The sequence below is a fragment of the Balaenoptera borealis genome (genome assembly GCF_965194805.1).
Source record: "Balaenoptera borealis genome assembly, chromosome: 6".
Taxonomy (NCBI): domain Eukaryota; kingdom Metazoa; phylum Chordata; class Mammalia; order Artiodactyla; family Balaenopteridae; genus Balaenoptera; species Balaenoptera borealis.
Genome location: NC_138863.1, coordinates 125,513,111 through 125,525,409, shown reverse-complemented (window position 1 = coordinate 125,525,409; position 12,299 = coordinate 125,513,111). Strand labels below are relative to the sequence as shown.

Genomic DNA, 12,299 nt, shown 5'->3' with positions numbered 1-12,299 from the left:
ATGCATATAAAATTAAAACATATGACGGCAGTGACAAATTGGGTGTTTATATGGAATTGAGATGTTCACAGGTCTTTGCAAATATATGTAAAAGTACATTAGTAGTCTTTGGTAAGTTAGGATGTACATGGTAATCTCTAAAAAGACTAATGGAATGTGTAACTTCCAACCTAATAGAGAGGGAAAAATGAAATAATAGAAGCTAGTCAATCCAAAAGAAAGCAAGAAAAGAGAAAAAGAAATATAAAACAGTGGGACAGTTAGAAAGTAGTACATAGTAAGGTAGCAGATATAAACTTTGATAATATCAGAAATCATACTGAAATATATTAAGTGCTCCAATTAAAGGACAAATTAAAGACTGGATTTTAAAAACCAGCTATATATTAATTTAGAAATTCATCTGAAACAGAAGATAGAGTTGAAAATAAAAGGATGGAAAAAGGTACTCTCTCCGAACACTAACCAAAAGAAAACTGGTGTAGCTATATGAATATCAACGAGGTAGACTTTAAGGTAAAAACCATTGTTCGAGGTAAAGAGGGTCTCTTTATATTGAAAAAAGGGTTTAAAATTGTACCTAGCCATGTACCTAGTAATATGGCTTTAAATATGTATAAGCAAAACAAAAATTGACACAACCGTGAAGAGAATGAACAGATCTGTAATCTAAGTGGAATGTAAACAATGGAATAATCAAGACCAAAAAACCAGGAAAGGTAGAAAAGAGAAGTGTCTCTTTTTATATAATCCAGATATAAGCCCTTTGGAGATTATAAAAGATAAAAATACCTTCTGTTCAGTGGCTTGCCTTTTCACTTTTTAAATGGAGTCTTTGATGAGCAAAAGTTCTTAATTTTAGTGTAAATCAACTTTACCAGTCTTTTCGTTTATGTTGAAAGTTTTTTGAATTGTAAGAAATTTTTGCCTATCCCCAAGGTTATAAAATATTCTCCTGAGTTATTCTTTCGAAGCTTGATTATTTTATCTTTTTCATTTAGTTATATTGTCCACCTGGAATGGGTTTTTGTGTGCAGTATATATGAGATAGTCAAGATTTATGCCCCCCATTTGTAGTATCTAGTTGAACCAGACTATCCTTTTCCACTGTTCTGCCATCTTTGTCATAAATCGAGTATGTATATATTTTCTAATCTGTTTCTGAAGTATCTTTTCTGTTCCATTGGTCTGTCCTTGCACCATTAATGCATAACCCTCGATATTTGGTTATTTGGTCCTTTAAGGTTGTTATTCTCTAAGATTGTCTTAGCTTTTCTTGGTTCTTTGCATTTCCATATAAAATTTAAATCAAGCTTTTGCAAAACGTACAAACTATAGACAACATTTTCTGAGTGCAATGAAATTAAAAATTAGTAACAAAATTAGCACATAAAAGCACCCTTGCCACCCCCAAATTTAAAACTTAGTTGTTAAACAGTTCTTGTGTTAAAAAAGAAGTCAGTACTTTCATTACTAAAGCAAGAGAGGATGAAAGTAGATGAATTTAGAGTCTAATTCAAGATGGTAGAAAAATAGTAAATAAACCTAAAGAAAATAGACAAGAATTCATTCAACAAATATTTGAGAGCCTGTATACCAGAGATTGTTTGGACATTGCCCTCATGGGGCTTACATTCAGTTAAGCAACATTTTACAAGCATAAGATATGTTTCTCTAGTGTGGAGAGTGGACATCAACTTGATTATGGGTTCAGTTCAGTGTAGAAAACAGCATACTAGGGGAACCATTGGGGAGGCCTTTCTGAGTATAACATGAAAGTTGGAAGCTATAAAGAAAAGACTGACCATTTAAATTACATAAAAAATTTTAAATTATACCCAGAAGACATTACCATAAACAAAATCAAACTGTACAGATGTCAGGATTGTGCAGTTCCCATCATGTAGCAAGGGCTAATTTCCCTAATTTTTAAAGAGATTTTCCATACCAATAAGACAAAGATCCAACGGAAAACTGGCCATAGGATATTGAGAGTTCACAGAGAAATAGCAACAGATGGCTTTGAAACATGAGAAATGCCCAGCTTTACTCATAATAAGAGGATGCAAAGAAAGCTACAGAGATGCCTTTTGTTTTTTTCAGTCCAGAGATTGCAAATATCAATGCTTGATAACCTGCTGTAGTAGTGGGAAGGTGAGGAAACAGGTGAATGTGTGCTTTCCTGGAAGGAGAGTTAATTTGGTATAACCTCTGTAGAGGACAGTTTGCATGCAGATGTTTCTCAAAATGTCAAATACACATACCTAAATGTCATTAGGGAAATGTTTAAATTATGGTTGCAGTCATTTGGTGAAATCATTAAAGCCTTAAAAATGAAGAAGGAGACAAGAAAACTAATAACACTAAGGGCTAGGGTGGGAGGGAGCTTTTTTGCTATATGTCTTTTGATATCTACTTAATTTTTATTCTTTATGAATGTATTACTTTAAAAATGCAAAAAATTAAGAGCAGTTACATAGAAGAGAGTCTGTAATGAGGTTGCGATAACTCCGGCTAACTTACCCTGCCTTTAGGGTTTTAACCAAGAAGATTTGGAAGAAGAAAAAAGTGAAACACAGGTAAAAGAAGCAGAAGATTCGGATTCTGATGATAACATAAAGAGAGGAAAACAGTAAGTTTGTTTTATTTTTTTAAAAAGGACTTTGTTAAAGAGAACTTTAAAAATGAAAGTAGAGACTACCAAACTTTGTTTTTCTTATTTTGGTTCCTGATTAAGTGTAGGAAAGAATCTTCCATTTTTTTTCTCCCATCTACTTCTCTATATACAGTGCTGTCCAAAAGTTATTTGCTGTTGTTATTTTTCTTTCATTTGCCCTGTGCTCAGCTGTCTTAATTTGTGGGGCTGTATGGTTACCAGGCTTTTAATTTATATCTCACCAAGTAAGTTCTTCTGAAAAATAACCTAATAAAAACTTTCTTTTTTGACAGAGAGAGAGGAAGCTGATTTGGGGGTCCCAGGGGGGGAAGTTTTAGATACAAAATATTCCTTGATTGTATTTCACATAGTTTTGTTGAGACGGTTGGAATCTATGTTCGGAAGAATCTAGTGTCATGAGAGGTGACAAACATAGAATGATTTGTTAGTTACTGTTTATAAAGATGATGCTTTAATTCCTAGTGACATGCAAGAATTAAACTGAATGAGTTTGGCAGTGCCTTTGGAAATTAAATTATAAACCGTATCATCTTATTTATATGATAGAGGCAGAGAGCATATTAGCTCCTCGTTAAGTGTAAAGATTCAGGTGAAAGCTACAAAGTCTTTTTGAGGCTCTTAGCAGATTTGTAGATCTCTATCTTTATCTGTCACATTATGTTTTGAGAGTTATACTTCTTATCACTAAAAAACAGCAGTTTTTTTTTCCTACTTATTCTGTGTAAGACAAAAAAATTCAGATAATTGAAAACAGCTCTTTCCCCCCCCCAAAAAGGCAATGCAACTAAAACTGAACCATGGAGTGGCAGGCAAAACTTGAAATTTGAAATGTTCTTTTTCAGGCTAACACATGTAAGCATGAACATAGTGTATGAAGGTGTAGGGCTATTAGTATTTAATGTGTAACTGTTGGGAAGTTGAGCATAAAATGTATGATCACTTGTACTTTTAAAAGCAATTTTAAAAGTACTTGCACTTTAAAAGTACTTGCACTTCACTGAGTTAGAATTAAGAAAGTTGGTGGTTCTTAACTGTCATAAAAGAAAATGGGTATTTAAAAGGGAATTTATATTTCACTTAATTTTGGGTTACTGCTTAGCATGGACTTTCTGTCGGACTTTGAGATGATGTTGCAGCGGAAAAAGAGCCTGAGTGGCAAGCGCAGGCGTAACCGTGATGGTGGTACTTTTATTAGTGATGCTGACGACGTTGTGAGCGCCATGATCGTCAAGATGAATGAAGCTGCTGAGGTGAGATAGGTCACTTCTAGCTTCATCTTTCTTTCTCCCACATAATTGGTTATGTGGCCTTTTTTGTTTTGTTTGTTTGCGAGGCATGTGGGATCTTAGTTCCCAGACCAGGGATCGAACCTGCGTCCCCTGCATTGGAAGCACGGAGTCCTAACTAACTGCTCGACCACCAGGGAAGTCCCTGTTTTGTTTTGTTTTTTTCTCCGTGCAGCTTATGAGATCTTGGTTCCCCTACCAGCGATTGAACCCGGACCCTCGACAGTGAAGAATCTTAACTATTGGACCACCAGGGAATTCCCGCCTTTTTTTTTTTTTTACTCTTAATCCTTGCTTAAACTACATTAAAAATACTTTGTTTTTGTTTTGTTTATAATAAGCATTTACTGTTCTAAATTTTAAGCATGGAAATAATTTTAATTTTTAAGTAGTGTGTTTTAGGAAAAAAGTGAAAAGACTAAGTATTAAGTAAAATGGGGCTGTTTAGCTGAATTGGTTTGCTGGTTTTATGGGGGAATGATTTTGTTCTCAGGTTCTGCTACCACAAAGTGATGTTTCTTCACATACAAAAAATTATAAACTCATATTTATTATGTTATAAACCTGTGTGTCATTCTTTTGTCTCTGATCAAATGATTGCATTTAACTCACTGCATTTAAAAATTCTGCTCAAATTGTAAAAATTGCCCAAGTATTATGTTTAAAAACAAGTCCTGCTCTTTTAGAGACACTTGCTGAAGTATTTGTGAATCCAATGACATGTGTCTAGGATTTGTTGCAAAATTATTCAAGGGGGAAGGGAAAAGTAGCTAGAGAGATAGCTGAATAAGACTGGCCATGTGTGTTTAATTGTTGAAATGTACATGACAGGAGTGTATTATTTTGTTTTGTATGTCTGTAGAATTTAAAATTTTCTATAATTAAAAAAGTAGGGGGAATTCCCTGGTTGCCCAATGGTTAGGACTCTGTGCTTTCGTTGCTGAGGGCCCAGGTTCGATCCCTGGTTGGGGAACTAAGATCCCATAAGCTGTGTGGCCTGGCAAAAAAAAAAAGTAGGAAAAACATACCCAAGCAAATACTAAAACTCTTCTTTAATAGCATATTCTTTTATCTTTCTTACAAGCCTCATATAGCTGCAAAATTATTCTTGATGATAAACCAAATTTTTCCATGTATAATTTGTACCTTGAATGAACTCTGAAAACTTGATAGTTAATGCCAATGTTTTAAATTAAATTTGTTCCTCTCGGTTTATAGTTGTTAAAACTAATTATTGTAATAGTTTTGTGGATTTTGGCTCTGCAGAAAGTCTATTCTTTATGTAATTATTCTTTCTTTTAGGAAAAACTGTAGTGTCTTGGAGAAATTGCTGCTTTATTATATTTAAAGTTTAGAATTGTAGTGGTTATAATTCGCTATTAACAATTGCCCTTTTTTCCTTTTTTTTTTTTTTTTCCAATCTTTTTCTTCCTGGATAGGAAGACAGACAGTTGAATAATCAAAAAAAGCCAGCACTGAAAAAATTAACATTATTACCTACTGTGGTCATGCACCTTAAGAAGTAAGTATTCTGTTTTCTTGAAAAAGTGTTTATTTATTTATTTATTTATGACTACACTGGGTCTTTGTTGCTGCACGCGGGCTTTCTGTAGTTGCAGCGAGCGGGGGCTACTCTTCATTGCGGTGCGCGTGCTTCTCATTGCGGTGACTTCTCTTGTTGCAGAGTGGGCTCTAGGCGCGAGGGCTTTAGTAGTTGTGTCTCACGGGGTCCACAGCACAGGCTGTAGAGCACGGGCTCAGTAGTTGTGGCGCACGGGCTTAGTTGCTCCGCGGCAGTTAGGATCTTCCTGGACCAGAGATCAAACCCGTGTCCCCTGCGTTGGCAGGCGGATTCTTAACCACTGCGCCACCATGGAAGTCCGAAAAAGTGTTCCCTTTTAATGGAATGATATTCAAGCTATGTACTAGTATTCTAAAGATATTAAAGAATGATTGCCTTCTGTCAATTTACAGAAAAACAATAATGAATAGAATTTCCTAGATTATTAGTTCATCACAAATTTTTCTTAAACTTTCATGCCTGATGCAAACAGAACAAATAGCAAACTAATATTAATGAAAGAAAAACTTGGAAACCACTTATTTTGTTCTTTATAGACTGTTTAGTGTCTGGTAAAATTGCATCTTTTTTCCCAGTGTGATTGAGAACAGAGCAAATCCTGGGAGACTAGTTGAAGCACATAGTGAATAAGACTCATGTGTCCTGTTATATCATGAATTATGTCAGTGGTCCTTCTGCAGGTTCTTTTCATTGGTTTGCTCACATTCCTGAGCAACTTTGATTTCTCCTTGAACTCAGCAGTAGCCTTCTTTTGATGGCTAAAGAAATGCATTAGTACACCGATGAGCCAGCCATATGGTCTAGGACTTCCTACTAGAAAATTGCTACCTCTATCCCAACAGACAAAATTATCTGTGCCAGATTTCATATATATAATGTCATGTTCCCTGTTACCATAATTGATTCTAGTACATAAAATGAAATTTGAATAGCATCAGTATTTCATTGGGATTTTTTTCTGCTAGGAGAATGGTATTCTCCCTGGTGTCCTGCAAAGAATAGCACAGTTCTGGGTTCTGTCTTACTTGAAACAGTTTGAGGATCACTATTCTCATAGATTAAACATTTTTTTTTCTTAGCTGTAATAATTAAAGCTCATTATTCTTACAGTCTGTACCATTCATATCAGCATTACCTTTTGTAATTTGGTGTGTTTTTTTTTTTCCTTTAACACATCATCTTTACCTATCAAGTCTGTTTGTTTCTTGAAAATAGGAGCTAAATTTCATATTGCTGTTGAAGTCTATGAATAGGTGCTCAGTAAACAATGTATATGAGTCAATTTTTAAAAGCAGTTTTTGGAAACATCACTAAATCTGTAAGAAAATCCAAAGGAAGCTACAATAGAATCAACATTCATAGACTTGACTTTTTTTTTTTTTTTTTAAATTCTTCTTATTACAGGCAGGACCTTAAAGAAACATTTATTGACAGTGGTGTGATGTCTGCCATCAAAGAATGGCTCTCCCCTCTACCAGATAGGAGTTTGCCGGCACTAAAGATTCGAGAAGAGCTGCTGAAGATTCTGCAAGAGGTCAGAGGCAGATAATCTGACTTATTTGCTCTTCATTCATTATCTACTGTGGTTTGTATTATCATAACCTCTGTATTTTGCCATATATTTATATATCCTCGCTGCCACAGCCTATCAGAAGAGGAGTTTTATTAGGTGTGTTTATTAGGAACATACCGAATAAAATGAGCATAAAAGGAAAGCCTTTTAAAACTTCGTGTGACTGTGGTATTGAAGGAAAAAAGATCTTGGAGTAGCTCTGGTTTATCTGAGAAGAGTAGTATAGTAGTGGGCATGTTGTAGGGAGGCACTTGAAGTAGAAAGAGCACCAGCTTCAGCATCAGATAAGCATGCATTTGAATCTTGATCTGGGCCACCTTCATGTGGCTGAGACACCTTGGGCAAGCTACTTAACTTCTGAAGGAGTTCCCGAGGAACCTGCTATGTGCCAGGTTTTTTTTAAATATATAGGTTCACTTATTCCTCACAACAAACCTGCAAGGTAGGTGTGTTATCTCCATTTTACAGATGAGGAAATTAAGACTCAGGGAAGTTAAATGACTTGTCCAAGGTCACATAGCTAGCAGATGGCTGTGGTTGGGTTCAGGCTTAGGTCTGTTTGGTTCAGAGGCCTGAGAGGACCCTTGATTTATTAAGCTGCTAACCTCTGAGGATGCTTAGTTCACACTTTCTCATACTGTTAAGTTTTACTTCAACTCAGTGGTAGTACTGAACTCTCAACTACTGATGTGAACACAAAGTATGTTTGTGTTCGGTGTCCGTAGATCCTGAAAATAAAACTTTTTTGTTATTCTATTGTGAATGAACCAGGTCTTGCCGGCCCTCTAGAGTAGATTGGCAGGACTCCCAGCTTCAGAATGATTAATATGTATGTCTGTGTTTATGTTCCCCAGCTACCTAGTGTGAGCCAGGAGACCCTGAAGCATAGTGGGATTGGACGAGCAGTGATGTATCTCTATAAACACCCCAAGGAATCAAGGTCCAACAAGGACATGGCAGGGAAGTTAATCAGTATGTACATTTTACTTTTTGTTTGGTGTGTTTATGTATATAGAGAGACAAGTATATATAAAAGCTAACTATATTTTTACCAATTTTCATTTAAAATGAGTCAATGAAATGGAGTAGGAAAATTTTTTGATACCTTCTTATAGGTACTAAGCTTTTTTCCCTTAGACTTAAAATGCTTCTCAGTATATTTAAGTATGCTATCCAGTATATAACAAGTAGAATGATACATTTTCTAATCATGGATCAAGACCATGTAGAGAGAGAGGGATTAGAATGTTGGCCCTGGAGTCAGTCATACCTGGGTTCAAATCCTAGATTCACCACCTACCTTATTGCATATCCTTGGGCTAGTGATTTAAGCTCTAAGCCTTGGTTTCCTCCTCTGTGAAACAGAGAATTATGTGTTTAGTTTGGGTTGTCTTAAAGAATAAGTGAGAAGGTGTATGTAAAGCATGGTGCCTAGAATATAGTAAGTCTTCAAGAAATGGTAGCCACTGCTGCTATTGTTGTTATTTTTATAATGGTCTCCAAAGCCTTTGTGTGTTATGACTTACTGATGACAGAGGAATCCAGAGGAATCTAACTGAGGTTCATTTACTCAGTTGCCATATTGTTCATGAACACCACATGCGTCTTCATCATCCTCCTTAACTCTTCCTGTGCTTTGTGTTGGAAAGAAATTTTTAAACTTCAAGTCTAATTTGAAATAGTAACTACTTTTGTATCTGAATACAGTAGTTATTTTTCTGTTGAATGTTTAAGACTATCAAAAGCCTTTAGAGAAATTTAATTCTTTTTATAAACTAGAGAAGTATTATATCTTCGATCTTATTAATAATCAGTAGTTTATTGCCTATTAAACAATAAGCTTTTGATGCTTTGATGCAGTGCGTCTCGACGTTCTTTTTGCCCTAGGCAAGAGAGAAGCAGACTGTTCCCCCTGGTACCTGTGATGTACTACAGGTGATTCTGAATCCAGGGTTGGGGACAGCGGGTCAGTTTTTAAAGAGATACAGACTCCCCTGAGACTCCTTGCTTCCTTCTTAGTTTGACAACACCTGTGTTCTGTCTGTAAAGGTCCTTTCTTGTTTTGATACAATGCAGCGATAAGAGCAAAGACATCAGCTGGCACCTCTGGACTTTACTGGCTAAACAGTGCGCATGTAGTACTTTTCTGTGTGATCACCTTAGCAGCTTTCTTAGACTTAATGAAGTACAGACCCTACACCTGCACTATCAAAATGTAATTTTTAAAGATTTAGACCATTTTGACAAGTAATAAGGGAGCTTGTTTTTGGTTAGAGTAAGAAAGTAGAGGAATTTCAAGGTTTTCTGTTTTCAATATTTGCAAATGATGTGACCGACAAGGGGTTAATATCCAGAATATACAAACAGCTCATGCAATTCAATATCAAAAAAAAAAGCCCATTAAAAAAATGGGCAGAAGACCTAAATAGACATTTCTCCAAAGAAGACATTCACATGGCCAACAGGCACATGAAAAGATGCTCAACATTGCTAATTATTAGAGAAATGAAAATCAAAACCACAGTGAGGTATCACCTCACACCAGTCAGAATGGCCATCATCAATAACTCTGCAACTAATAAATGCTGGAGACGGTGTGGAGAAAAGGGAACCCTCCTACACTATTGGTGGGAATGTAAATTGGTGCAGCCACTATGGAAAACAGTATGGAAGTTCCTTAAAAAACTAAAAGTACAACTTTCATACAGTCCAGCAATTCTACTCCTGGATATATATCCAGAAAAACAATGAAAACTCTAATTCAAAAAGATACATGTATCCCAATGTTCATAGCAGCATTATTTATGATAGCCAAGACATGGAAGCAACCCAAATGCCCATCAACAGACAATTGGCTTAATAAGATGTGGTACATTTATACAATGGAATACTACTGAGCCATAAAAAAGAATGAAATATTGCCATTTGCAGCAACATGGATGGACGTAGAGAATGTTGTGCTTAGTGAAATACATATTCCACATATAAGTGATATCATATAGTACTTGTCAGACAAAGACAAGTACTATATGATATCACTTATGTGTGGAATCTAGAAAATAATACAAATGAATCTGTATACAAAACAGAAACAGACATACAGACATAGAAAACAAACTTATGGTTATCAAAGGGGAGAGAGAAGCGGGGAGGAACAAATTAGGAGTATGGGATTAACAGGTACAAAATATTATACGTGAAATAGATAATCAATAAAGATACACTGTGTAGCACAGGGGATAATAACCTATAATGGAAAAAGCATCTGCCAAAAAAAGAATCACTATGCTCTACACCTGAAACTAAATATTGTAAATCAACTATACTTCAATTAAAAAAAAACAAAAGATTTTCTGTTTTCAAGAGACTAAATTTAGAAATTAAACTGTCTTTATGAAATAACACAGCTAGTTGATGACTGTCAAAGTGAGATAGATGTTACTTTCTTTAAGCCTCTGTGGTGATTACAGGTTTAAGTGATCTTTTTTTTTTTTTTAAGTGAACTTTTTATATTGAATTTTCTGAATCAGCTGGAGCTAGTTGTGATGCTGGTATCATGCTGTGTTTATTCTACAAATGGTCCTGAAATAATGTTATCTTTAAGGAAAGAATGTTCTTAATGCCTAGAATATGATATTACACTAGGGTATGATTATTTCAAAGAATGGTAGTAGAAATGCTACTTTATGGGCTAAATATTTAATTTTTCTCCATTGTAGATGAATGGTCCCGGCCTATATTTGGTCTTACCTCAAACTACAAAGGAATGACAAGAGAAGAAAGGGAGCAGAGAGACCTAGAGCAGATGCCTCAACGGCGACGAATGAACAGGTAGGAGTAAGTGGAGTAAACGCTATTGTTGCGATAACTCGGGGGGGTTGGTAATTAAGATCATTAAGAAACCTACAAGATGGTAGGATTTTGTCTTTCGCCTGCTTGATATGTCTTGCAGTTCATGATACCTTTTTAGTTTAAATGTGGTAGTGTACAGTGAAGCTCCACACCCCCTCCCCTCGCAGGCTTTTCTGGTTGGATCTGGCCTCTGCCACCGTTCTGGAGGTTGCTTAGGTTGTTTCAGCCTCTTGCAGAAAAAACTTTCTCAGTCCCATTTCCAGATCCTTAAGAGAAAAAAAAAATGTTCGATTTATATCAATAAACTGGATGTAGTTGCATCCAAGATGGCAGGCTCATTACAGGTGAGTGAAACCTGGTGTGCAAATGATCATTAAAATAAGTAGTACTCCGCGATGAAGAGTGGCCCCCACTCGCCACAACTGGAGAAGGCCCTCGCACAGAAACAAAGACCCAACAGCCAAAAATAAAAATAATAAATAAATAATAAATAAAAAATTTTTTAAAAAAAATAATAAGTAGTACTTTTATAATACAATATTAGGAATTATTTTCCCTGATCCAGTGTAAAGGACCTAATGGTGGTCTAAGTTTGATATTTCATTTTGCTCTTTTTTCCTTAGTTATAAGGTCCTGACATTTCCTAATATCTCATCAATTACTTTTTTTCCCAGCACTGGTGGTCAGACACCCCGAAGAGATTTGGAAAAGGTGCTGACAGGAGAGGAAAAGTAAGATTTTTGTATTGATTTTCAATGTAGACTATATTGGGAATGTTCTGCTTGCTGCTTTGTTTTAAGAAAAATAGCAAATGAAATGATGCTCTGTTCACATTGGCAGGGGATGATTCCTAGTGTAGTATTTATTGAATATTCACATTCTATGGGTGCCCTGGAGGTTATAAGAAGATTGAGAAATAGTTCATTCAATAAAGATTTTGTTGCTGCTTGCTATGTGCTAGACTCTCTGGTAAACTCTGAAAATACAGAATCAAATTAAAAGTAGTCCATTCTTTCAGAAAGTCTTTAGAGGGATTGTAGGCAAAGGGGAGAGCTTAAGCAAAGATGTGGGGTAAGCACGCAAGGCCTGTTTTAGGGATGGCAAGTAGTCGGGCAGTAGTATGGTGCCTGAGGTGGTGGAAGATAAGGTTGGAAATGCAGATGTTGACCAAAGTCTGAAGTGCTTTAAGTCAAGATGAGGAATTGTCACTTGTCTTTGTGGTTTCCTAGAAAGTTTTTGAGCGTGGACGTGGAGTCGTCCGATTGGTTTGGAATGCTTCTGCTGGTAGCGCGATGTGGGATGGGTTGCAGGGCAGAGGAACTGAAGGCA

General features: G+C 35.9%; 1 protein-coding gene across 8 annotated transcripts in view; it reads left to right on the top strand.

The window, feature by feature from the left end:
- Positions 1 to 12,299, top strand: part of IWS1 (interacts with SUPT6H, CTD assembly factor 1) — a 63,491-nt gene that overhangs the window by 27,460 nt on the left and 23,732 nt on the right. For 7 of the 8 annotated variants that reach the window (XM_082396633.1, XM_082396632.1, XM_082396630.1 and 4 more), the window contains exons 6-12: positions 2,535 to 2,632; positions 3,777 to 3,927; positions 5,403 to 5,485; positions 6,950 to 7,079; positions 7,973 to 8,090; positions 10,838 to 10,949; positions 11,645 to 11,701. In XM_082396633.1, the coding sequence (XP_082252759.1) occupies positions 2,535 to 2,632; positions 3,777 to 3,927; positions 5,403 to 5,485; positions 6,950 to 7,079; positions 7,973 to 8,090; positions 10,838 to 10,949; positions 11,645 to 11,701 (749 nt within the window). The remainder of the gene's footprint in view (positions 1 to 2,534; positions 2,633 to 3,776; positions 3,928 to 5,402; positions 5,486 to 6,949; positions 7,080 to 7,972; positions 8,091 to 10,837; positions 10,950 to 11,644; positions 11,702 to 12,299) is intronic. The other variant, XR_014245949.1, reaches the window with a different exon arrangement.